The sequence below is a fragment of the Scatophagus argus genome, chromosome 5, assembly GCF_020382885.2.
Source record: "Scatophagus argus isolate fScaArg1 chromosome 5, fScaArg1.pri, whole genome shotgun sequence".
Classification (NCBI taxonomy): Eukaryota; Metazoa; Chordata; class Actinopteri; family Scatophagidae; genus Scatophagus; species Scatophagus argus.
In genome coordinates, this window is record NC_058497.1 from 14775779 (window position 1) to 14802994 (window position 27216).

Consider the following 27216-nt stretch of genomic DNA (forward strand, 5'->3'; position numbering starts at 1 on the left):
ACCTAACTGGTGGCTTTTAGGAAGCACTTTTTAGATGTCTACTTCTATCAGCCAGTCTTGCCTATTGTGGTGTACAACTTATTAAATGCTTTAATAACGGAATAATGTAATATACACATGAAAAATCATCATTTTACCTGAGACATGCTGCCAGACGATCTTTGGGGCTGATGGGCTCCCTTAGGTTTCCTCTACTCATACTGATATGCTCTATCACTACTGGATACTATTAAATTGAATTTTTTCTAGGTTCTTGTTTGCAGGGTTATTTCTGCCAAGGTGGAGCCATGGAGCCAACACCACAGAGCTCTGACGACTTCCCCAGGAATGGGCATTGCCCAGTGGGCCACTATTGTCCAGCGGGATGCCTGTCCCCAGTTCCATGCCCTCTTGGAAGTATTCGCAACACTACAGGTACACCTACTGCTTACGCTCATCATTAAATGGAATTTTCTGTCAAATCATTATGTGATATCCACACCTTTAGTTAGGAGATTGTATTTGCATTTAAAAGATGTCTTATTGTGGTCTTTTGTGCTCTGCTTGTCTGATCTGCATCACTTCATGGCCTCACTGTTTTCCTTCTGTCTTAGGAGGTGCGTCCATGGAGAGCTGCTCAGCCTGTCCTGCAGGTCACTACTGCTCGACTGAGGGTCTGGCCAACCCCAGCGGCCCCTGCGCTGCTGGTTTCTACTGCCCTTTTGATTTCTCTTCATCTACTCCATATGCCTTCCTTTGTCCCAAGGTAAGGGTCATTTATATATGCTTTCATTCATTTTCTCTCTGTACTCCCTCTGCCACTGAATTCCCTTCCCCGTCCTCCCCTTTTCCATTGTCCTTCTTGTTTACCTCGCAGTATCTCTCCGAGAAAAGCTTGTGCCGTGTTGTTTATTATTAATATCTTGCTGCATTGAATGCCACTCCTCACATGCGCCTTTGTCATTTCTGTTTTCTCATAGGGCCACTACTGTCCAGAAGGCTGTGCCCTGGCCCTGCCTTGTCCCACAGGAGAGTACCAGCCCAACCCGGGCTCAGATAGCTGCATCCCATGTCGACCAGGATTCTACTGTGAGGAGGCCATAGTGGGAGATCCAAGGCCCTGCCCACCACACTCATTCTGCCCTGCAGGTAGTGGAAAAAAAACATTTTGATCTTGAACTTTAATTTAATAGATGTCTACCGCTATTAAAGATCACAAATGAGATGATATTATAAATGGCTTCTCAGTTTCGGGTTTTACTGCAAAAACCATATTCCTTTGTAATAATCACTACAATAAATCATGCTGTCAGTCTTTGTTTTAATGCATTTTTCACAGGTACCATGGTGCCTCAGCCCTGCCCTAACGGGACATACACCCATTCAAATCAGGGAGGCCTACAAGAAGAGAGAGAGTGTTTACCCTGCCCTCCAGGAAAGTTCTGCAGGTACAACCAGATGCACCGCACCTCCTGTGTATACATGCGCAAACTCTCAGATGTGCACTTGTCTTACACTCACATACACCCAGAAATGCAGACTGGTTCATAGACAGACACACAATTAAGCACACGGTTATGGACACACGCTCAAAGGCAAGCACTCGTCTCTGCTTTAATTATGCACTCACAATTAGCAGAATACAAGAGTGTATCATGTTCAGGAGTCACGGTTCACTAAACAGCCAAATTAACACCTTAATATGCATGAATATAATGAATGTAGATACAAGCATAGGAGGTGAAAAATGTTAGAAATTAGGTAATTGTCATTTTATATAATGAAGCATGCATTTCAATGTCTTCTACTGTAAGAGGTCTCGTGTGTAACTGTGTTTCTGTGTGCATGCAGTGAATCTTGGGGGTTTGTAGATAAACTAACTCTGTGAGTTTTCTTCAGGGCTGGTAGGATCCAGGGTGTGTGTGCTGCAGGCTATCTTTGTATTTCTGGGAGTGCAGATTTCACCCCGCAGGGACTCACATCCAACTTTACCCAGTGTGAGTGGGGCATGCAGTGTGCTGGACCGTGTCCACCTGGTACAGTACATCAATTATTTAAATATAAAACAACCTGAATGCTTCCAATAACTGTTTTAAGATTTTCATACATTATTGACTCTTGAGACTGGAGAGTTAATCATTTTCATCCTTTAACTGTTACTTTGTCTAATTTATTTAGTATTGCTAAAGTCTCTAATCATTCTTTATTCCAGGATTTTATTGTCCTGTTGGCACAGAGGAGGCCGAATTGTGTCCGGCAAACACTTTCAGAAGCTCCCCAGGAGGTGCCAGCCTACAGGACTGCTTACCCTGCCCACCGCAGCATTGGTGTAAACCTGGTACCGGCTGATAATGGTCTATGTTTGAGTGGTAGACATGTTTTTCTAAGATAACTGTAATCAGTTTTTCAGGGTAAAAAAAAAAACAAAGGAAAAAGTTTAACTTACAAAGAGGCCTTTTTAGACCCATCGGTGTTAAGAAGTAATGAAAAGGAATGGTTGAATGTGAGACACTGATTCAGACAAACAAAGCAGGAAGCGCTTTGTATAGTTTGTGGTCTGACAGCAACAAATAAAAGAACAAAACAAAAAAAATTTAGTTCTGGGATGCAGCAAACTGCTTGCTTGTGATCCTACCAGGTTGTTAATTGCGGTGATTGCGTTTCTAATGCGGAAACTGAGTATAAGTGGACACCAGCAGGATCCCAGGACTGGTACTACAGATAAAACCACAGGCTGAGAATTAGATACAGTCAAGAGAACCCTGCCTTGAAAATAATGACTAAGCCTGGACTCAAGCAGGGTTAACAGATCAGAAATGAAGCCAGGAGAAAATGCTTGATGAATCTTTAAAAGTGATCAATAAAATGTTCAAATAAATTCCTCATCTGATAGCTGTTTCACCATTAACTTCCCACAAAATTAATTTGTTTGTTTGCAGGAGAGCCAGTCCTTCATCTGTGTCCTGCTGGGCATTACTGTGATGGTCTGCCTGACAGTGACTTCAGTGGAGGGACAGGACCGAGACCGTGTCCTCTGTACACCTATCGAGCTTTGCCTGGAGCAGGCAGCAAGGGTGACTGCCTGCCGTGCCCACCTGGTTCACACTGTAACGGCACAGGTCTGAAACACTGCATCTTCCACAGAAGAGCACAACCCACTAATTAAAAAGATGAACTGAAATTCAACCTATGAATGGAACTTAATCCTTTCAATTAAAAGTGACCCCCCCCCCCCCCCCCCCCCTCATTCTGTGATACCTTGTGCATGTAATAAAGTGTAAAATACACCTTAATGCATACTCCTCTGTGGTGGGCTTAAATTTACATTTGCAAGGAGAGAAAATTGCCTTCCTGGGTTGTATTAATTTCAGTATGTACGCAGACTATTATACAGTGCCTGAACCTGAGACTGAGATAAGAATGAAGGACGTATAATGTGACTGATGGCACTGAATTTAAAACTTGTGATATCTGAGGCTGCAGTAATGATTGAGTGGTGGTTTCATAAAAAAAAATAATATATTTTTTTCTAATCTTGCACAAAAGTACTTACAAATATTTAAAATGGAAATCATATTGTTACTTTATCTGGTAGTTGATGCCTAGCAGATGGTCTGCCTCCCTCTGGTTCTATGCATGCATAAATAAAGCCTTCTTAAGTCATTATTATAAACTTAATGGTTCAGGTGTTTTTCATTTAAGGTCCTGCTCAGTGACCGTGGACGATGATGCAGAAAATTTACTTCTACTTTGCTAATAGTGTGTGAAGTGATAAATAAGTTTTTTAGAATGCTGCTATTTTCCAGGGCTTACAGGCTACTCCAACAGTCCCTGCCCACCTGGGTTTTGGTGCAGTGGGTCCGGACCTCCCATCTTTTGCCCCGCGGGCACTAAGAGATCTCTTCCTGGAGCTGCTGCACTCAGCCAGTGTGAACCCTGTGCGGGGGGAACCTTCTGCCCAGATCCTCGGGAAACAGGAAAGCCCAATGTGGAGGGGTTCCCCTGCAGGGCCTCTTATCAGTGTCCCATAGGTATGTTAATCCGTATAGCTTATAATGTTAGGATATCTTATTGCCCTCTATAAATGTCTTTCTCCCTAAAAATAGTATAAAGGCTCTGCAGTAATGAGTTTTTGCTCATGAGCCAGGTGCAGTCTCAGAGAGGTTGTGCAGAGCTGGCTCATACTGTGGACCTCAGACCGCTGAGCCTCAAGTCTGTCCTGAAGGTTATTTCTGTCCTGAAGGATCCCATTCATACCATACGCCCGAACAACTGTGAGTGCATGAGAGGCCCAATTTGCTAAAACCTGGCATGAAAATACATGTTTGTGAGACTGACATGGAAATGAGAGGTTTAACTGTGAAATGATGAAAGCTTAATGGGTTTGTACTGATGCTGCACATAGAGGGTGGAAATAAAATAAATAAATAAATAAGCCTGCTACTATGCCCCACAGCTGTCCATTTCCCTACTACTGCCCAGCCAACAGCTCTGTCATGGAGTCCTGTGAAGGAGGTTCCATGCCTGTCAACACCAGCAGGCTCAGAGGATCCAAAAGCAGCTGCTGTAGTGTGTGTGATGGGGGCACCTATCGGCCGTACCTCTCCGCCATCACACAGTGCCTTACATGTCCTCCAGGATACTTTTGTCCCACAGGTACTTAACTCGCAACCAAATCATTCTACATCTTGAATTATGCAAATAATATTTGTGATTTCATTCCTAACTCCAAATAATTGTGTGAATACATTTTAACAGACACAGACCACTACAAGACCAACCCTTGCCCTCTTGGGTATGTCTGTCCCATGGGATCCACTCAACCAATACCCTGTCCTCCTGGCTCCTTTGGTAACCTCACTCATGCAGAGGCAATGGGTGACTGTCACCCATGTCCAGCTGGCACCTTTAACCACCTGCCTGCTCAAAAGGCCTGCTTTCCCTGTGGCAGCTCCTCCACCTCAGTCACAGGTTCGATCCTGTTAGAAAACTCAGATCACATTGAATGCTTTTTATCATTTTTAAGGTAAGTTACAGATTCAAAAGCGTTGTTCTTCTGAACAGGAAAAAGTTTCCATGTCACATCTGTTTTCTCAGGTTCTTCTTCTTGTGCCTGTATTGGTAAGAACCGTGCATTCCAGCACTCAGATGGTTCATGTTTGTGCAGAACTGGTTTTGTCTTCTACAATGAACTGGATTTCAAAAGCTCTGCCTCTGACAGTGAATTGGACTGTCAGCCTGAGGTGAGTAGAAGCACTGCCTCCTGTTTGCAGTGATTTTACTTTATAATCCAGTCATCATTACAACACTGTGAAATGGGAGAAATGCTCTTGTAATGGTTTTCAATCATGAGTGCTGTAATGACCAGTAATGATCTGCATGTTTGGAGTTTTAGATGTTTATATGTGTGTTTCAGATGAACAGACGGTGTGCCACAGGACAAATACGTCTGGCAGAATCCAGAGAGTGTGTGTCACCAAATTCCCACTCCTGTAATATCACCTGTGGGCCACATGGAGGAACTCTGGATGTGGAGATGGGCATGTGAGTCTCACTTTTCAATTACGTTACTATTTTAAACATTACTCTGTAAAACTAAAACCTAGACACATGCGATGAACTAATTCATCATTGTCTGGAGAGTAGCCTCACCCGCTGTGTGTCTTTCTGTCTGATCCTGATGCCCCAGATGCCAGTGTGAACGCTATGTGTCTGCTGAAGAGCTTTGCAACACGTCCTGCCTTTCCAGGCTTCCTCAGCTCTCTGCCCAGTTCTCCCCAGATGGACACCTGCTTCTCAGCCTCAAAGAAAGGAACAGTGTGGTGTGGACAAGGGTAAGGGAGAGGTGACAAGGCCATTGACAAACGGATGATTGGTTGTAGCCTACAAGATAATATATTGCTTATTTACTTATACTACCTACTTATACTTGCTATTCAAATGCAATAAATGTAATGTATGAGGAAGCATTTTTCGGAAGCTGCAACCATCAGATAAAAAAAGCACAAATCTGCTGTTAGTGTTGTACAGATGAAGCCGAGACACTTTTCAGCCTGTAGGGTTTAGCTAGATCGATTAGTTGGCAGAAAGCTTTGTGTGGCATTTATCAGGGTCTCAGGCAGTCTGAGTCTCAGCAGGACACCTGGAAAAATGTTGCAGCTGCAGATTTTGTGATAACATTGCTTTACAGTGAAGAGAAAGTGATAAATACTGAAGTCCTCTCTGCACACGAGAAAATGTTTTTTGTATCTCAGCAAAATAGCTAGAACAAAGTCAGCACTGTGTATACCAAATTCAGTAATCAGAAAACCTTGTTTTCTGTAAAACAGAATGTGACGTAGTTGTTCTTTATATGTTATTGCATCTCCAATATGCTGACACTTTAGTGCTTTGTCCATATGCAAAGGATACCCTGACAGTTTTACGAGAGACAACATCTCAAAATTAGTTAGTTAGTTATTGATATCTTGTCATTTCTTTCTTGAATTTATGGAGTATACTGTGGTTTAGTGTTGCAGCAGCGGTTCTTACTGAGCTTCTTTCTGTTTCCTGCCAGGCGGCAATTAATGTTTTTGGACCAGATATACATGTAAACATTATTGGTAAAATCCACTTGGTCCAGTTTGACTCTGATGGAGTATTTGGTTGGATTCCCACACAAGAAGAGCTCGTCAGTCAGTTTTTGTCAGGTGACTAGACTTATTGACTCATAGACTTATTGTTTTATTTTTGTTTTCCCAATCAACCAATTTGATTTCTGTGTCCAGTGAGTATTACTTTAAGATAAAGAAGTAACCTATTTGTCTAAGCCTTTTTTACCTCTACTCTACTCAGAACCAACAGAACTCCTAAGTACAAGGCCCAGAAAAAGGAGAGACACAGGAGATGATGATGATGATACGGCTGACTTAGCTGTCCTTCCTCGTATTCCCAATCCCATCGCCTGTCTGTCTGCTGGTGACATGCTCATTTTCCATCTCACCATCAACCACACTGGTACTGCTAATTTTGTTGATTTTCACGTTAGTTTTTATCATGACAGTGTGATTTAGTTTTCACACTTCAATCTTGCCATTTTACATCCTTAAGATCGTCGTCTCAGCCACTTCCCAGTGTACCAGAAAGACCACCTGTTTAACAGTAACCCCGGCTGGGACTTTGGTGCCTTCAGACGTCTGCAGATACTCATGAAGCAGACAAACTTTAACTCTACAAGGTAGTGTTGAGGCATCACCGCAGGTCGAGACTCAAGTGTTGATCCTGTTTTGAGATCATATCCCTCCGCTTTACCACTGACTTCTCCTCTTCCTTTCACAGATTTGCCCATGTGTTTTCAGAAACAGGGAAGTATGTGTTTGTTGACAGTGCTGTTCCAGAGTGGAGTTTGGTAGTGGTGGTCAGTGAGGAGGGGACGGAGTGTGACCCTCGAGCTTCTGTCTTCCAGCCCATGACCCCGGCACAGCTGGTCAAGTACGGGATTGTCAAACAGCACAGACTCAACGTTCTACCTGACTGGGGCGTGATAGCAGGTGTGTATCCCTACTGTCTACTCAACATTTTATCGTGCAGGTATGTGGTTGTAATGAGTTAACCTTTGCTAACTGTGTACAGGCCTCCTGAGTCTGCTGCTGGTTGTTGTTGTGGTTGTGACCACCACAGTGCTAATTCTGCGGCCCGACAAAGCAAAACTTGTCTCCCAGTGGAGGACTAAGCCAAAATGGCGAAGTCTAGGGGAGCCTTTCTGTCCAGCGGATTGTGTTTGCAGTGGAGACAGGTGAGACAGGAGACAGACGTGTGTCAGGGCCCATAATATGTACGTATTTTTTATGATATATCTTAAAAAGTCACCTTACACTCTGTCTTTTTGCTGTTGTCAACCTGCAAAATGACACAGGTGTAAATTGAGACAGTCTTCATCGTTATATCATATAATCACATCTTGTCAGAAAGCTCAAGTCATCTAAGTGGACTCTCAACCTTCTTTATGTTGTGAGTTTTAACCTACCTGGAGGTGCAACAAACACATACATGAGCTCTTGAATTCCTTCAGCAAATGTGATTTGCCTTTTGACTGTCTGTGGATGTGATTCAGTTATTTATCTATTTAGTCTGTATTTTCCCATCGATCTTTCTGATGATTTTGGTGACCATGACAACAGTCACATTTGTGCTGTATTTACTATTGACTTCTGTCTGCAAGTCAGATTTGCCCATGCAGGGAGCAGTTTTAGTTTTACTCTGCTCTACATATAAATGTGTGCCTTTTTATTTGTGTTTCAGCATAGCTGTCCCAGGCATAGGAGGCTTCCTGGGCAGTAGGGGTGTAGGAGAGGGAGCAGAAGCTGAGGAGCCTGCTGTGTCAAAAGGAGGTAAGCTCACTTCTTTTCAGTCTATGCTGAAGTCCTCCCCCAGAAGCATGATCAAGCCCCCTTAAAGTTCTCTTAACAATAGTACTACAAGACAGCCATGGTGGGCCTGGTGGAGTGCACACTGAGTTTGCCAGTTGAATCCTAAAGTTTATTTTGCCAATTATTTTCTGTTATATGCTAAAGATTTTGCTTCACTTTTTTTCTGTTTTTTCATTTTTTTCATTTTTCTACGGTATATGGGATTTTATGATTAAAGCCTTGAGCAAATTAATCCATCCTAACTTTCTGCAGCCATATTTTGGTTAAATTCAATAAATAAATAAAACCTTTCATTTTTTTATTTCCTGCACCACTCCAATAACCTGCTCATATTTCCGTTACCGTTGAAACTGTCTTGAGAAAGGAAAAACACTTAGGCAACTTATTCTGTGATGATGTTTGTCTCAGTTAAAGCTTATTGAATTATTCATGCAGCTTGATAGGGTGTTTAAATGTCCAATGGCCAAGTCATTATGAAACCATCATGCATGACCAGGTAGCAGTTAACAGCCTATTCCCCATCTGATCGATGATAGAGAGAATAACGGCTAATATCACACTCTAATGGCGTGTGCTGTTATCTGTAGTTCTTTAGTTAGCCTCTGCAATTTTAAGTCAAGTACTTATCATCCTTCGCATGCCCCTTCCCAGATGGTCTAAAATGCTAGAGAGACTCTACTGAATTATTATGGACTCCAGTTAAGAAAGCTTTTCATTTCAAGTAGGAACCATTCATCACAAGAGTTTCTCCTCAGTTTTAGGGCTACCAAACTGAGGTTTTTCCCGCTTAATTTCCAACCTTTTCTAACTTAAGTTGTATTGACATTTGCCTTTTAGGAAGCGTGTCAGGGTGCTGTGATTTGGAGGAGTTCAATGTGAAGACTCTGTACGACAAACTAGAGGATCAGAATCTCCACATAGCTTCACAACTGGCCCGACACCGCAAAGACACGCAGGAGTTTTATCGAAACATTTGTCAACAGACTGAAACACTCAAAGTGAGTTTTAGTATCATGATGTGATAAAAAGGAATTGGTCAGTACTTAAAAAAGGTGGCTAAAGTGCTGCAAGAAAACTGTAAAATTGTGTGTTTTCTTTCAGAATGTCTTTGAGAATATGGATAATAAAAAACTGAGTCTTCTTAAGAAGCTGGTAGTCCATAATTCAATGAGGGATAAACCCTCTAACAGCACTGCAGGCGAGAGAGAGACACAAGGTAAAGCCAAATAATAATAATATGACTTTAGCAGAAAAGCTGATATTTCCACAGAAATGGTCTATGGGCAGAAACGAGCAATTTTTGTTGAAAAAAAAATGCCTGCCATAATTATAAATCAGAGAAAAGAAATACTTTGGGAAGAATGCTTATTCACTTGATGTCTGTATGGCTTAAGATAAGCTGGTTATCTTAGCTTAAGCCAATTTGTGATTTTACAGTGTGTGGATTAACTAAATGAGAGTTTTGTGAGGGTTAGCGGTGCTGGTAGGTGGACTTTGTTATCCTCAAAAGGAGCCAGGTTAGCTGCTTCTGACTATTTCAAGTCTTCATGCTAAACTTAGCCACCTGGCAGCTGGTTCCAGCTTTATATTGAGCATACGGAGTGCCATGACAGTAGCATTGATCTTCTCATCTTAGTAAGCCAATAAGAAAGGCATTTCCCCAAGATGTCAGACTCTTTCTTTAACAGCACTATCACATTTTGTGCCCGACTGTGGGATAAAACCAAAGTAGTCAAATACTTCCTTTAAATGGCTTCTTGTTAAACTTTGTTGAGCCTTGAGTTGAAAACTGTGTCACATCCTTTATTAAATATTTTCCTATTCTATTCTATTTCTGTCACCACAGCTGAGGCTTCTATAGCTTTACTTGGAGCTGTTCTCAGGTCTGTGGAAGCTCTCTTATGCAGGCTGACCGGGGAAGCTTGGCAGAACCAGGATTTGCACAGTCACCCATACTGTCATAGTAGTCTTAATAATGCCAGAGAATGTGAGCAGCAAGCTGGATACACACAACCCAGTGATACCAACATGTGCTACACACAGTTTTCCTCAGTGGATATGACGAAAGCGGAAGCTCTTTCCCATGAGCCAGGTAAGGAACAGATCTATACAAAGGTTTGCTGCATTGACATGTTATGTTATCCTAGTGAGGTGATTCTTGTCTTCCCCAGTCCATGTACAGAGCACAGCTCCTTGTTTAAGTGACCATGACCTGTCCAAGCTGGTCAGCGTGTCACCTTTGTTCAAGACCCTGCAGGAGATCCAACAATCTTTGAAGGACCTTACCACAACTGAGTCTAATCAGCATCTCCACAAGGGTACAGAAACCTGATTTTAAAAAAAAGCCCCAAATCAAGACCTCAGAATTAAAAACTTAATTTAAAAAAAATCATTCAACTGTAACAACACATTTTGTTAAACACAAAGCCTGAAATGCAGCATGTCGGTTTGTTTTAGCAGCTACAGAACATCGTGTCCAGGAGAACAGTGATGGACGACTTATCCCGACTGCACTGGACAGCCTCTCACCTCAACACTGTGCCATTTTCATGTTTGGTTCCCAGGTGATGCAGTTGCTTGCAAACTGCCCCCTGTTCCCCTCTGTGCTTCTGCTGTTGGCCAAGTCAATCCCTGTTTCTTCAGCTTCCTCTAATGAGGTTCTGCTGGCACACTGTTCAAAGGACTTTTATTTTGATGCAGTCAATCAAATCCTTTATCTGTCAGAGACAAAGCTTCAGCACGTGGGACATTTCATTGCTACTATTCTGCAGTCCATGGCCCACATAGCATCAGGTAATCAGACAGATAGAAACAGAGAAGAGTCCTGAAACTGAATCCTTTGTTTGCAGCTGTGGTGTAGTACTGTATAACAGCTCTGTCAATCATCTTTTAAAGCATGTATATAATCTTCTTTGGAAACAATATTATATTTGTTTTTCTTTTTTTATCCAGGATCTAAACCCCAGAGCTTTATGCAAGCTCTCCATGAGGCTATTTCAGCTTTGGGCCTTCAGCTGTTCAACTTTTCTTTCAAATGGAATGAAGCAGAGGTGTGTATGCACTATTTAAGCCTCACACATCATACTCACACTGCGGGAGCAGAGGCACATGGCTTTTTTTCTGCTTTCTTCTTACAGTCAACATTTGATGCTTCAGAGGGGCCACATGGAGCATTAGTTGAGGAATTTCTCAACATTAGAGTTCCCACTGAAGCACAATTCACTGAGGCCCTTTTAGCCAGCAGGTTTGTGATAAAGATAAAACTTACAGCAGAGAATGAGATGCCCTTTGAGCACACTCACGCAGTTAAATATTTTTCTGTCTATCACTCAACTTTAGACTTGAGAAATACAGATATTTCAAGCTAGAGCAGCTCATCACAAACCTCAAACAGAGTTCAGCTGAGGACAGAGAACCAGGTAAGACAGTTATTCTTTTCTGAAAAGATGCAGTTTGGGTAAACAGGATGCAAAACTGTTGACAACAACTGCTCTGACCAAAACTTTTCACAGAGCATTTGACACTGTGGATCCATCACTCCAAAGTGACTACATAAGTAATGGCAACTGTGATCGAAATGCATCAAAACATAAAAAAACTTAATTTATGGAAAATCAAAATTCATCAATTAATAGTCTATTAAGTCCTTACTATTATTGCTACCATTACTACCTAATATTTCTTCTTATGTGAGGATGGGTTTAATGCTTTCAAAACACAATTTTTTCCACTGGAGCCATTAAGGTCATTAGCAAACTATCTTGTGAGAAACATGGTATTGCTGTATTTCAATAATGCACCCATGTAAACTAATGAGCACATTTAGATGTGATTTAAAATTGAATTCAGATGTTTTTCATTTCTACCCTGTCACAACATCTAAACATCATTACACCATTATAGGAAGTCCTGGAGAGAAAAAGAGTCGATTTTCACCTCATTCATTGCCTAAAGAGCTTTTGTTCCAGAAGAATGGTCCAATATCCTAATACACACAGTTCATGACTTTAATGACCACATGTCTGTGAGCGCTGAAGCTATTCTGAAGGCAGTAGGTCGTTGTGTTCCTGCTAGATGCAATGTGTTAATTGTTGTGGCTTTTTCTATCAATACCAATTCCATTGAGAAGATTAGGGAAAATCTTTTTTTTCTTATATTCTGAAGGTTGAAAGTTTTGTTCTTTTTGTGCAGGTTTACTACCAAAAGGGACGCCGATTCAGGTATCACTCCATTAAAAATCAAGAACTCCCTTAATTTAAGACAATAGTAACTGCCCTCCGTGCACCAGAGACTTAAATTTATCATTTCTTTTTACCACAGGTGTCCTGTGTAGAGGAAGAAATTGACCGCATGAATGAGTCTTTCTTGCAGCTCAGCATGCAGCTACAGAAGAGAGCTCAAATGAGCACATGTCTTAAGGAGAGAGACAGCAGTGCTGGCAACCATTCTGTGGTAATTAGTGGGAATATCAAATATAAAATTACAAAATTCAAAGAATGAATCTGCATTAGAATTCTATTGTGTCATGACGAGCTTAGGCATGATCTCTTAGGGTTTTATTTTGTACAAATTTCAGCATGCTGAGATAATTTGACTCTCCCCACTACTCATTCAGCCTTGACTTAAGAGAACTGTGTGAATCAGTATGCATGATGGAGCCTGCATTTGCATATCTGCATCATTGCGTGAGAGCATGTCCATGAATTTATTTCTAGCTTTTACTAAATATCATCTACAATACATTAACTGTGATCTGTCGTTACACAGAGGGCAACACCAACAAGCATACCGAGCCTGAGCCGTAATGGAACAATCCTGCTGGAACTGAAGAGACGCTATGTATCACAGCGCCTCAATGAGTTCCAAATCACATTAGACCAGATCAGACAGTGCCAGCAGCGTGACAGCAAGTCAAAAGACGCGACACGGGGCCGTACTCAAACGGACAGCATCAGCACTCAGCAGGGGCAGAGAGAGCATTATCCTGGCGTGGATGGCTGCAGCCCTGCTGATCGCCGGTGGCAGGACAGTGTTCCAGCTAGCCAGAGTCACAGCCAACAAACAGCAGAGAGCGCAAGTCTTGGTGACCATAAACTGGAGGGTCATATTTCTGGCCAACAGAGGAATGACACTGTCCAGAGCAACAGCCCTGACACATTACTGGACTGCCAGATGCTAGAGAGCCAAGATCAGCTGCATCTCAATGTCCCAGGAAAGCAGGAGATAAACAGTCAGATCACACTAGAAAATACATCTGGGCATACAGATGTTGATGATATATAGGAGGCTCATGATTAGAAACTGGAACTGAATGTAGATGAATGCCTGGAAATGTGTTGTTTTCATGTGTTTCTCTCACGACTTTTTCTCCGTCTCCTTCCAGGTCATGCTTTTCATGTTCATCTTAGCTTGATTATGTACACTATAATATTCTTTCTTGTTTGCTGAGTAATGACTCGAGTGACCTCAAGTGTCTTAATTTGCACCAGCTTTTAAGCAATTCAACTGTGTTCTTTTTAATTAACTGTGATCCTTGGACAGATATAATTTCGGGCAACAAGCAGCAGAGTGACACCGTCTGTCATCTTGTCAAAACAGTCTCTCAGTCAGGAGTTAATACCGGCTTCTAATGTACTCTCTGCTCATTACCATATTCTAATTAAGACAATAAACTTCAGCTGAATGAGCACAAGGTGACTCTGTTCCTACTCACAACAACCTCTCCCTTGTGTAGAGGTGATGACCCCACATCTTCATGAATATTTAATATTAAACTACAATAACTGTCTCTCCCTTTCTCCATCTTGAACACGTGCGGGTCCTCTAACTTTTCTTCGCTAAGCCCTTTTCGGTGAGCTTCCTCTATGAGCAGCAGATTGACCAGGTGAAGGCAAAAGTAGCTATTAAACTTGAAATCTTGTTGGGTCTGCTCCAGAATAGAAGTCTATGCTGCACGACTGCTGCCTTCTTCTGGTTCGATGGTTTATCTGATGTACGAGGTTCTCGGTCTTATAATAGAAAGTGAGTATTCCTGCTGGGGAGCCAAATCAGAAGGTCAGATGGAACAAGTCTTCACTTACTATCAGTGTTAGCTTACAGCCCTGTGCCAAGTCCCCCCGGGTTGTATCTGGCACTGCCCTGTAGCTGTGTGTGTGTGTGTGTGTGTGTGCGCGTGGATCTGGGTGTGGTTTGTTTCCTCCATGAAAGTACATGCCTTATCAGTTAGATTAGCTGCTATGTGCCACTGATATGGCCTGTGTGTCTGTCTCGCAGTGGGACATGGCATCATAAAACTCCATGCTGAGCTGCTCTGGAGCCATGTGTGTGTAAGTGTGTGTGTGGCAATGTGCAGCACTACAACATTATGCTTGCTCTAGTTGTTTAGATCAACACAAGAGTTATTTTTAGGAAGACTGTCTTTGTGTGATGTTTGTGCGTATGTATGTATATATTCATATGTATCCAAGACATTTCACCCACACTGAGTAGAGTGCAGGATGTATGGGTACAGATGCATCACAATGAGTATCGATGACAGATGTTTAGAGAGATAGAGATGTCCTTCTTATACTGTCCAGATTCCAGCATTAAGAGATTTTTTTTTTCTTTTAGTAAGCTGCACATGAGCTTTACATCTCAGTTTCCAGCATGTTTCATCCATTGCTGTCTGCTGTAATCATGTTATAATCTTGAAATCCTTCCAAATCCCTAGAAATCTGTTCCCCTTCAAGGGATCCTGCACATACACATACTCACATGTAAACAGTGCGTATATGAGCTAACACATACTGTCTCTAACCCACTTACTTACACACAGTCACTCACTCCCTTATGTAAATGGCTGATTGATATTGTGTTTGACTGAAATTCACCACATAAAACTATCCCCTTGCTCTGGTTTTCATGTTGCTACTATCTTTGGGATAAGTTGACCCTCAAAACTCGTAATGTGGTAAATTTGTGACATGTGTGCACCCTGCTGTGAAAGCCCTTGGACCTGAGCACTTGAAAAGTGAAAACACATAATCTATTCAGCTCTTGCTGTAGAAAGTCAGACACATTGGATGCCTGTGAAAAAGAGAGCAGGTTTTGAGGCTTCCTGTTGTCTTCCTGAGTGTGCAAGCTGTCGCTAAGCAGGCCTCCCGTACAGTCACCATGGCGCTGCATTACTGTTGCTATGGTTTCCTTATCTGCAGGATGTGGTTGAACCAGGCCTGCCATATTTAGTCTGCTCCTCCAGAGTGCCAGCCTGCTGCTGATGCGGACAGCAACACAAGAGTGCACTCAGCTTTTTACACTAAGATCTGCGCTAAAACCTGTGGATTCACACTAACAGAGAGAATCCTCAAGGTATATTCATTTTGATATTTACAGATAAAAATAATTCAGGACAGAAATGCATGGTTTCCTTGTTTTTCCACATTTTGCCATTTTAGAAGAAAATAAATAATACTGGAATTCTAAAGTCCTTAATTCCTGTTCGTCCTCCAGGGTAATCCTCTCGTTAGTCCAGATACAGTGGCTGCAAGATTAAATATTGTGATGTCAAAATGAGATTATCATGACTGCATTAGGGCTGAGGATTCAGTGTCACAGGTTCATCACAACCTGTTTTTCCCTTGTTTTTTCACAGGGTTTTGCATATAACATCACACTAATCCTAATTTTTTGGTGGGTGTCTTAAAAACATTTGAGATCAAAGAAAATTATTTAGTTTGTGACATACAGACTAGAAACAGAAAAGCAGCATATCTGATACAATTATGACAATACTGACTGGGGTGCTTTGAGATACTGAAGTTCATGATTTTATATTCATGACTTTATATCAGATTTTTAAAGAATAATCAAAAAGTAGATTTTCTTCCTTTCTTTCTGAACAAATAAAACATACTCTTTTCATACAGAAAGGAAAACATCAAGATTAAAGCAGATCATAGATTTGTAATTGACAAGTAATCTATTTTGATATTTATATTGGATGCAAAACAGGTCTATGGAACAGAGTCTCAGCCTGTCGGCCATTTCATCGCATTCTCATCAGCCTTTATAAGAGAGTCAGATTGCTGCAGCTTTCAGTGAGAGAAAAAAATGCGAAATAATTACACTGTTCAACAGTCACTTCAGCCCTCTCTGCCGAGGTTGCGTTGGTGTGATGGACAGAAACAAGCTTTCAATCTTTCTCCACCTGAATCGGTGAATGTGAATCATTGCAACTGAATTAGTGAAAAAAGAAAATCTTTAAGCTTCATATTTTAGGATTGCTTATTCCTTAAATAAGCAATATTCCTTAAATAATTAGTCAATAAAAGAAGAAAAGAGAGGCCCATTGTTGCTGGAGCACGGTCATGCAGGACAGATGAGTTTGTATATATAGACAAAATATCACAGAAAAGGTCAAGCCTTTTTAAGGCTAAACTCCAGAGGATAGAAGATCATTAAATTAGCAGGTTGTGTCATGCACAGTGTTTTATCACCTTCATTGCTGCAGTAAACTGAAGATATAGATCACTCTGTGTATGTGCTTGGCATTCATATGATTTCGAGTATAGATCCAGGCCTGTCTATTTTATGCTTCTATGTATGCATAAAGGTAGATTTTTATGCATATAACCTCCATGCCTGTCCTCTTATTGGTGTTATACCACTGAAAGACTTAAAGTGGACCACTGTGTCCTCTGACCGTGATGCTGGCTTTGGACTCAGACCTGGAAAATAGGAATAATGTCAAAAACAGTTTTCATTGTTTCATGTCATTGTTAAGCGTTGGTAAAACCGATGTGCATTAGGTTTCTGTATGTAATAAGAATCGGTGTTTGGTTTGCTCCTGCAGCCGATAGCAAATGCAAACAGACTTGCATGATGAGTTGGTTAGCCCTTCCCAAATGACAATAATATGGTCATGCTCATTGTAGTGTAGGAGGGAGTGACTCACGCATGCGTATCAAAGCGTCTGCTCTGCCAGCGCTAAGTGACTGCTGGAAAAATAAAGGCAGTGTTTCGCGACTGGGAAATATCATCAGTCATCTTTAAGGAAGAAACACACTTCAAACAATCAATAGTGTTATTCTTTAAGGGCTGAAAACAGAGAGTTTTACTGCTGTTGTTGTGCGTGAACAAGACTCCACATATCGCAACAATAATCGGCTGCTGAGACTCCACAGGTTCCTCGTCTTCGCTTGTTTTCATTTTTCTTCTTGTGATGTCTGGATGGATCGGGACTGAGTGACAACAGTTGTGGATGAAGGACTGCTGTCTCGCATTGCGGACTTATTTCACCGAGCGGAGGGAATAATGAAGTTGGTTCTTTCTAGATAGCCCAAGTGATGAATGGCGAGTCAGGTGGTAACTGGAAGTCTTAAATTCACAGATGAGCTCGTAAAGCCCGCTGGCTTGTGCAACTCCACTGTAGTTTAAAATCCTGCCTTCTCTTCAGAGAGTTTGGCGTGGGAGAGGGAAGTTGACCTGCGCGCTGGTCTGCCGAGGAGAGGCGCTGTCCCTGGTCCTGAAGTCACCTCCACAACTCCTGTTACCTAAACTCCTGGCCTCGTGTGAAGACAACATAAGAGTTGCTCCAGTAAAGCAACAGTTAGAGGGATACTGTCCACCAGCAGCTCCAGAAAGAGCTGAATATGGTAACACAAACCAGAACTCATCTGCAAGCTTTGATACTTTTGTTTTTTGTCGGTAAGTATGACTGTGCAAGATGTTCAGACTCCTTTTTTTTTTTTTTTTTTGAGCTGTGTGTGTGTGTGAATGTTTCATGTCTTACTCTATCGGGTAAAACAGATGAACAGATGAATAATCGCAGGCCTTGTTAATGGTTTTTGAACCTTCCAGCTTGACCCAGTTTCAGACCCCTGACGTCTGCTGCACAGTGAACAGCGGCTCACTGTTGTCAGCATTTAAGCGAAATAAATTGATCCATGTAACAGAGGACACCGGGGTCAAGCTTTCTTCCCCTTTTTCTGCTCCCTTTCTCCAGTTTCCTGTCTGACTCTCTCCGTCTCCGTCTCTCTGTTTCTCAGCCCTCTTTCCATGTGTTTGTATGAGACCTCAGTGTGGAAAAAAAAAGGATGAGATGAAATCAATGTTGTCACTGTCTGCCCAGGGGGGGCTTTGGGTTATATAAGAGCACTGGACCCAACACAACAGCAGCCACACAAAGACATCCATGTGGCGAGTTAGCTGAAATTACTGCCTCACTTCACTTCAAAGAAACCCCATCTTTGTGTTTATAATCCCCTCCGTGTTTTCACCGCTTCCAACCTTCCTCTAATTACTCTAATCTCCTGTAATGTATTTATCAGACACAGATTTCTCTTCTTCCTGCTTGCCCACAATGCTTTGCTGTCCTCCTCCTCCTCCTCCTCCTCCTACACTGTCCGCAGTTCCTGCATCCAACACTCCCTCCCTACATTTATTTCAGCCCGTGCCAGCTAATACTAATGGGCAGAGGCCATCATTAGTGCTCACTGGCCTGGATGATCTTGGATTTGCTCTCAGTATTGTGACCCAAGTCTCTCAAGTGCTCACAGAGGTGTATAATTGAATTTATGTCTTTTTAACGTTGACTGAGTTTTGCATCTGGCTCAAAGTTCAATAAGAAAGACCGGGCCACGAGTTATTAGCTATTAAAAAAACAAAAGATGTAATCCTCCTGGTGAATTTGTACGTGATGAGTTTTAACTTGAAGCACTTTTACTTTGAAATGCTTTTGCGTTTACTCGGAGGCACCTCTTTGGATTAGTGACGAGTATTGAAGCACTCAAGCACAAGCACAACAAGATACTTTAAACATGTCCATTTTCTGTTTCTAATTAGTGATAAACTAAGCCTAACAATTAAATGTTGTTTTTATTGTAATATTGTGCTTATAATAATTTGTGTCCAATATGGTTTATCCAAAAAAATCATCATATGTACTTACAAAAACAGATCTGAGAAATCACTGCTACTACTAGAACTACTTTTCTTCTTTGAAAAATGCTAAATCTATGAGTATATTTTTTGTCTCCTGTTTTAATTAAAAACAGTGGTGTTACAAAACCCTCAAGTAGTTACAAACCCTAAACACAGATTTTAACACAAAAGGCACTTTTCCCTTTCAGCAGATGATTATTACAAAAAAAAGCCTTCCCGTGTCAAACGCTGCACGTGTCCTTCTGCTCAAACATCTGACAGGAGTAACAACTAGCGAAACACATTTTTGACAGGAGGGGAACATTTGGACTAAACTTTCATCAGGGTAGCTGCTGAATTGAATATGTGTAACATTCCCACAGTCCACCTGAGCCAGCCAGTATGTGTCGATGTCCCATCGGCAACAGAAGCAGTCTTGGGGAAATCCATTAAGTTAACCTGCATTGCCTGCTTGAAGAGGGAGGAGGTGAAAGCAAGGACACGGGTGAACTGGTACTACATGCCAGGAAAAGAGAAAAACATCCCACCTAACAAAACTCATGTATGTAGCAGCTACATGTTGTATATAATCTGACATATATGTGTGTTCATACTAGACCGTGTATATAGTTTATGAATGTCTGCTTGCCTGTCCTCTCTCCTAGATATACAAGTACGAGGATGACAGTCCAGTTGAGTTGGATGGACCCTTTAAGGGCCGTCTGACCTGGAATGGGAGCCACGACTTACAAGACGTCTCCATTCAAGTCGTCAACGTCACCTATAACGACAGCGGTGTCTATGAGTGTCACGTAAATCGCGAGTTTGAGTTTGACTTCTTCACTCCCTCAGTCTCCATCATCAAAGACATCGAGCTGCGGGTGAAGGAGAAAGGTGCGGCCAATGGCTTCCCACTTTTCCTCCATGTTGCTCCGCCTTGTTCTTAGCCACATACTTGATTGGCATATCAGTACAGCTACTTGTTAACTTCAGCTGTGATTCTCTACTGAAAAGAATCGGGTTAGCAAGGTTATATCCTCAGTCTCGAGTCTGCCCTGCTTTTCTGCAACTGAAATCTGACACTTAAGCTGTTGTTTTGAAAGATTTTCCCTATCTAATATACTGCATCACGGATTTGTTTCAGTTCAACATTTTTAAAATTAAAGAGACAAGAAACGCTTTTGCAGTGCCAAAGCGAATATTTAATTCATATTTGGTGTTAATATAAGTATGAGCTCCCATAAAGCCAGCAGTGGTCCAGTAGTGTCTCAACAGGAGTGGTTGTACTGCACAGTATGTCAAATATCTACCCAGCATAAGTCAGCAGAACGGATTTATGTTCACCAACATTGTCAGAACACACACAGACACCTACAAAGTGTCTGCTTTCCATATGGAGGACAGATTAACTTATAATTTCACTGCAGTAATGCACATTTTAACGCTGAGTGGCCCAGCTGTTATGTTAAATGCGATGATGATGATGATGATGATGATGATGATGATACATCTGAAAACACAGTGTATGCTGGAGAGGTTCAGCTCAGGTGTGTTGATTTACAATCCCTCCTGGCAGAAACACAAGTCTGGTGTTGTGTTCTGTGTATTAAGTGTTTTTGTGCTGTACATGCCCCTCCTTCGATGTGTTTATCAGAGCGCTTTAAGTGGGTTTTTCACATTTTATTATATATTTCCAACTGGTTGTTTTCGCTAAGTGCTGCATCAGTGTGAGGGCAGTCTGCCACTAACAACACCACTTTCCTTCTCTCCCCTTTGTTGTGACTGTACTGAAGAGGAATAATTGTGTGCTATGTTTTGTGTCTGCCTTTATTGTTCATCAAAGCTTTCTTCTGTTGTCAGTGAAGGGGTTAATTCAAAGCAACCACTTTGCTATCTAATGTAAGGGGTAATGTATTCTGCTTCCTGAATGCTTGGCTTGCTGAATGTGTCATTTTCCACCTCGATCGAATATACAATACGACATGTATATTTGGATAAACTTACTTCTCTCCCATTTCTTTAACTTAACATTATTTAAATCTGCTTGCACATGGTATAAAGCTCACTATCAGATGCGTATAACGATAAGCCATTTGTGTCCTAGAGAGCAAATCGGACAGTTACAGTTTGATCTTCTAAACATGTCTGAAAGCCTTTCTTTTACATCCCATACAACTGTGGTATCAAATTTCACAAAGCTGACAGTCAGTGTACTGTAAATTATATCTTGGGAATCATGTTACGGTAATGATGTCTATGGCAGCGGAATGGATTAGCTCATGGAAAACATATCTGTGCTTTCCCATCTAAAGGATTATATTACACTAACAGCCTCTATTTGCAGAGGTTGCAGGATCATATCAGTGAAAGCTGTCAACTGTCTGGTCAGCGGGCTTTCTGGAATTTGGTACACAGTCACTGGCACAGTGGTTCATAATGATCCTCCAGTGAATAATGTGCGGGTGTAAATTCACGTTTTTCAAATCTGTCTTAGTCAGGTGCCCATATGTGCACTGAAACAGCTTTTTTTTTTTTTTACTTTGCTGCCCCCCCTGTTCATACTGACCAATAGTGCATTTCCAGTGTACATGATGGAGAAAATACACAGTCTGTGCACTGAATTAGAGTTATATCTGCCAAACTTGCATTCTTTTTAAATTTCCTTTCTCTGTTGTTATTCTTATACCGCAGCTCAGCCAGGAAAAACTGTCAATGAAACATGAACACTGTACTGAAAAGAGTCTAACTTTGGAAGCCCCCCTCCCCCAATCTTGTTAAATATGCTTGTGTATTTTAGCACAGACTGTTTCGGTATTATGAATATTGCATAAGAGTACTGTAAGACAGACTTGAAAAACACATGAGCCTACCCCCTCATTAAAATGCACTGATAAAACCTACCAAATTGGAACAAAAAGCCATACATAACATTGGTATACCTAAAACATAATATAATCAAATCAAAATCTCAACGGTCACCAGAACCACTGTGCATATCCATCTTATTTTACAGTTAAAGGAAACCTGTGGAGTTTTTGACCGCACACACATGTCGCTGTGGAGAAATGTTTCTAACAGTGGCTCCCTGTTTCGAACATCGGCACGAACACATGGATGCTATTCCACTGACGGACGGCAGCTGGTTGCACCAATAAATGTAGCAATGCAGCAGTGAAAAAGGAGACTGTTAGCAAGCGAACAGGGATGTAAACGATAAATAAAATCTGGTGGACTCGCACAACACATTCTGTAAGCATAACTTTTCTTTAAAGAAAACTCCACAGGGCGGCTTTAACTCCCTAGACTCTATTATCATTGTACTACAGCTGTAATAATGTTCTGTATGCAACATAGTTTGTGCGTCATCTGTGCATCTAAATGTATCTTCGAACACGATGTAATCCTGGAAACATGAAGTTGCTTTTCTTAGTTTAGCTGCATAGTAATAATGATTGTGTTTATTGAGTCGGACTTCCCATTCAGCTAAACTGTTGGGGCATGCCACAGAAATATTTCCTTCTCTTTTATGGCTGACAGTACATTGTGGGTCATACATGAAAAAGCTTAGCATACTTTGTTAAATTCCTTTGAATGGAAGTCTCTCCTGCTGTATTCAGCACAAAAAAGCATTCAGAGGTAGGATGCATACTGAATAAAACATGTTCCTTGCTCTTGTTTGTGCTCCACAGCCAGCGAAGACACCACAGCGCTCTACTCTGAGATCATGATGTATGTGCTGCTGGTGTTCTTGACCTTCTGGCTACTGGTGGAGATGGTCTACTGCTACAGGAAGATTTCCAAGTCTGATGAGCAGACGCAGGACACAGCGTGAGTCTCACACAAATGCAGGGATGCACAGCCAGATGCAAAGAGAGATAATACGAGATACGAGTCGGGGCCTGTCTGAAAATGGATAACTGAAACGCTACACTGTTAACATGTCCGGATCCGTTTCTCTTTTCTGTGATTTACAGCGAGGGAAAATATTAACTGAACCTGCCTGAGATTATGCTTTACATAATAATAACTTAAATTCTCAGAAATATGACAAGATAATCAAGAGGAAGAGAGAGCAAGACAGAGAGAAAGGGATGAGTTGGACAGGGACATAGACAGACATGGAGGTAATTGGGTCTAAACTGAATGAGTTTGTAACCCTCCAGTAATCTGTCTTTTCACTTAGACCGCCTGTCGGGCCTGAATAATTCTAAGCACTGCTGACTGCTCTTTTATTTTATTTTTTTTCCAAACAACCTTTTTATATCTGTGGTGGATTTGCAGCTCCATCGGAAACCGACTTTTTGTGTCACCTTGTCAGCACTGACGAAGATCCCAGTGCACTTGTATAGTCAGCTCCCACCGGATTGTCATGCTGTTGACGAGGCCAGTTGATCCAGGCTGACAACTTTTGAACAGGCAATTTAAGTCCTGAGCAGAACAATCGCAGATAACACACTGCCCATGTGCTGATCCAGTTATTGCGGTTTTGCAGACAGTTAACTCTGATTCCAAACGTGACCCCTGCAGTGACATGCAGAGCTGTATGTTATACAAGGTTTATAAGGTGTTTTTGTTTACTAGAGAAGCAGAAGAGAACACTGTATTTTAATAGTTCTTACAAAGTTTCCTGGAAAGAATTGTGCATGTGTGAATTCTGAAAAAAATAGTGTTTACTTGCCTGATACCTCTAGGTTACAATAGCAAGTATTTGGAATTAATGAATGAGTCACACCTTTTTTTCTCTTTTATTAGAAGCAAAATTATTTGAAGGAGAAGGGGTTGACTAATGATCGTTTAAGCAGAAATTACATCCCATTTGGGTGAAGTTTATTGATCCATAAGCAGACGAGGAGCGCACATTAAGCTAAGCATCAAGTGATCGAATGTGTATAACTCTGTAACCTGCCTGCAGAGCCGAAAGAGTTAATGAATTGTGGCCACCTCACGGTCATTATTGAACTGTATGACAACACATCCCCACATCAGTGAGAAGCTTCACCCACTCAGAGAGGCTGTTTTGCGCTCGCCTTCTTAGCCACAGGGACTTAATGGATATGTACCACGACTAGAACATTTTGAGGTGACATTTTTTGATGCATTAGTGAGCAGATCATATGAGTCATGTTACTGAGTGACTAGATGGAACGCAGCAGCAAATGCGACAGTCTGTAAAAAACATTTAAAAATTGTGCTTGAAATTTGCTGCCAGAGCCCCAAAAATTCTGCTTCGTCTACACAGCTTTTGTGCGGGTGAAGGTGTTGTGGTTTTTAACAATGTGAGTGTTGTTGCTGTTTAATACTCCATGAGTGTGTGGGCGTCATATCTTCCTGATACGCAGGCTGTACAGTAGCTCTCCACTGCTAACGTTACAAAGATGGTTTATATCTCTTTAGAATTCACTCCCTCTTGGGGGTGTATTGTTGTGGCAACATGGATGAGCGACAAATATGAATCCCAAAATGAAGGAAATTCAGTCATGTTCTACTCTAGTGGGTGCTGCTCAAACATTAACCAGCACCAGTCTGTGGTATTTTTGGCAGAGAGGGCTCTTCTGCCAGCTCTTAGACACTCCTCTGTTTTTTCTACCAATCTGCCTGCAGGACAAACTACCTAGCCATTCCCTATGAGCAGAAAGCCACTGCAGCCGCTCCTGTTTCCCAATAAAAGTGGTTTTCAGTGACACGGTATTTTACATGTGATCACCCCCCCACCTCCCTTTCTGACTCATTGTTTGTACCTTTATTATGCATAACTGTGCAGCTCTGTATTGGAGTCTTGTCGCTTCAACAACCCCCATGTCTCTTCTTTCTGGTTTCCATCAAAAAAGCTTTCATTCCTGCAAGTCTCACTTAGTCATAATTCCATTGTACTCACTCTCTCCATTCAGTTTTCAGTCTTTCTCACCGTCAAGATTTTTCCATGATGAATGTTAAGAGTATATTTGATGTAGGGGAACTGGTTTAAAATCATACAGTATGTACTGTAAGAAAGGCTCATTTCTATCTCATATCTCATTTGTGAAAACAGGTCATTTGGGTGAAACAAGTCTAATATGAGCACTACAGTGTTAAATATATGTCATTCAAACACAGTCTCCTCTGGCACTGATCTGCCAGAGGTAGATAGACAGATGGCTGAGCATAGTAAATTATGAAAAGCTAAAATGGATGACATTTGCATGTATATGAAGTAGGAGCCCTTGAGCTATCAAAATCTTGAAGAACACAGTTGTTTATGTGAAGTAGATGTTGAATTTGTATTTTGTTTAATATTCCATCTACAAGTCTAGTTATTTTGAATATAAATCATTCTGTGTTTAATATGATGGAACATGTTCTCTGGTCTTTTTAGGTATTAACCAATCATGATGGGACTTCAGGGTCGTGTGACAGAAATGGCATAGATTCCACAGCCTTTATCTATGCCATAATGAAGGTAACATTACCCGCAGACAGCCATGAGAATCCTGCCATCCAACCTCCCCTGTGTATGGACTGTGTCTTGTGAAGAGCCAGTCAAAAGTGTCCCAGTGCTCAGTTTTCCTCTCCCTTTTCCTTTCATTTTTTAACCTTTGTGCCAGGCACCTAAAAACAAGTGCTTTGACAAATACTGCAGGTTAAACAACAAAAATGTTCTTCTTGTTATCGGATAAAAGCCAGCCATGCTTCATTTGGACCTGCCAGTGTGTGTTGAGTTCTTTGTAGTTATTGTTCCTGCTGTGATTTATAACCTATAAACAGAAAAGGTCCAAGGACTACTGCTGTAAATGCTGTTATGTGTAACACACACTGATTCTGTAGTACTTGTTTAATTTCTTGTGTTTTAATACAATTTTATATGCCATGCTGAGATTTTGAGTCCACGTTTTATTTGTATTTGCTAGTATCTTTTTGATGTCTTTTTAAGAAAACATGGATTGCATAGGTTTTATACTGTATGGATGTGTGTTTCTCTCTGTTATGTTGTGAGCATCAGTGAAGCCACAATGCAATGGAAATATAATACAAAAACAGGTGATATTGTATCAAGTCACTTCATTTCAGTTGATCTGAATTCACCTATAGGTCTGTCTTATATTCTCTGCTGTATGAATCTTTAATCCATGTTCAGCACTGATGTCAAAGTACCTTCAGTAGGTGAAGTCTTACTGCATACAGTTACGCTAAACTTTATTCTTTTGCTGCGACTGTTGCTGTTGTTCTACAGTAGCATTGCTATTGAGACTAAACGTGTGCCTATTTCTATAGTACAACACTAAAATTGTATGTATTTGGTGACTCAAACATACCATGCTGTTCTTTGTCTATTACAGATATATTTCCTGTGTGATTGAGCTGCATTTGATCAATTAAAGGCAATGGATTCCACAGTCTGTGTTGAAGTGCCTCTGTTAACTGAAACGTTTCTCACTGAAACTGCACAATAAGATTAATTCAAAGCTACAAAGGGAAAGGGAAAATGCAGGATTGACTTTCAGCAGCTTCTGTCTCCTTATTATCTTTGACTGCAGTGGTGTTGAAAATGGAAATAAAGCATGCTCTAAATCAACCACAACAGCATCTTTGGTGTTTCAAACTCTCATTAGCACTGCTGAAAAGTGGCTAAAAGGTAGCTGCGTATTTTAATCGTCACTCTTACAGCGCAGAGAGCTGCAGTTCTGCACAGCAGAGTTTTATCCAGTGGGGACAGATAAGGCCAGAAAGGCTGCTGAAGACAAAGAAAGACAACAAAAAGGTGAAGGTACTCGAAGAGGAAAAGGGAAAGAGACTGTCAGTGAGAGAGAAAGATGTGATGTACATTGCTCTTTTAGCTGGTCGTGACCCACAGCAGTGACAGATATAGCAGCAGCTGTTGTTATGGCAACCCAGGCATGCCAGCAAGGCAGATTGCCTGGCAAAGATATTACCCTACAACAGTTAAGACACA

The 27216-nt window shown here is 41.4% G+C and overlaps 2 protein-coding genes across 3 annotated transcripts in view; both read left to right on the forward strand.

Annotated features, from left to right (window-relative positions):
• Nucleotides 1-14096, forward strand: part of LOC124059230 (SCO-spondin-like) — a 31411-nt gene extending 17315 nt beyond the window's left edge. The window contains exons 34-64 of the mRNA XM_046389081.1: nt 250-414; nt 594-745; nt 960-1128; nt 1319-1427; nt 1879-2015; nt 2192-2317; nt 2919-3098; nt 3786-4010; nt 4127-4253; nt 4436-4635; nt 4738-4950; nt 5077-5222; nt 5396-5523; nt 5669-5813; nt 6536-6668; nt 6814-6975; nt 7069-7195; nt 7297-7508; nt 7591-7753; nt 8260-8348; nt 9225-9385; nt 9489-9603; nt 10234-10479; nt 10559-10705; nt 10845-11180; nt 11340-11437; nt 11525-11631; nt 11727-11806; nt 12579-12607; nt 12708-12839; nt 13155-14096. Coding sequence (XP_046245037.1) covers nt 250-414; nt 594-745; nt 960-1128; nt 1319-1427; nt 1879-2015; nt 2192-2317; nt 2919-3098; nt 3786-4010; nt 4127-4253; nt 4436-4635; nt 4738-4950; nt 5077-5222; nt 5396-5523; nt 5669-5813; nt 6536-6668; nt 6814-6975; nt 7069-7195; nt 7297-7508; nt 7591-7753; nt 8260-8348; nt 9225-9385; nt 9489-9603; nt 10234-10479; nt 10559-10705; nt 10845-11180; nt 11340-11437; nt 11525-11631; nt 11727-11806; nt 12579-12607; nt 12708-12839; nt 13155-13670 — 5075 coding nt within the window. The 3' untranslated portion in view covers nt 13671-14096. The remainder of the gene's footprint in view (nt 1-249; nt 415-593; nt 746-959; nt 1129-1318; nt 1428-1878; nt 2016-2191; nt 2318-2918; nt 3099-3785; nt 4011-4126; nt 4254-4435; nt 4636-4737; nt 4951-5076; nt 5223-5395; nt 5524-5668; nt 5814-6535; nt 6669-6813; nt 6976-7068; nt 7196-7296; nt 7509-7590; nt 7754-8259; nt 8349-9224; nt 9386-9488; nt 9604-10233; nt 10480-10558; nt 10706-10844; nt 11181-11339; nt 11438-11524; nt 11632-11726; nt 11807-12578; nt 12608-12707; nt 12840-13154) is intronic.
• Nucleotides 14097-17336: 3240 nt separating this feature from the next.
• Nucleotides 17337-26770, forward strand: scn3b (sodium channel, voltage-gated, type III, beta). 2 transcript variants are annotated; one of them, XM_046390209.1, is made up of 6 exons: nt 17337-18074; nt 19673-19851; nt 19955-20183; nt 22979-23117; nt 24891-24974; nt 25642-26770. In XM_046390209.1, the coding sequence occupies exons 1-5, from the start codon at nt 18020-18022 to the stop codon at nt 24952-24954; spliced, it is 666 nt and encodes a 221-aa protein (XP_046246165.1). In that variant the 5' UTR covers nt 17337-18019; the 3' UTR covers nt 24955-24974; nt 25642-26770. The 2 variants fall into 2 exon arrangements, with proteins under 2 accessions (XP_046246165.1, XP_046246166.1); XM_046390210.1 differs by lacking the exon at nt 24891-24974 and having other exon boundaries at nt 25642-26761.
• The last annotated feature ends 446 nt before the right edge of the window (nt 26771-27216 follow it).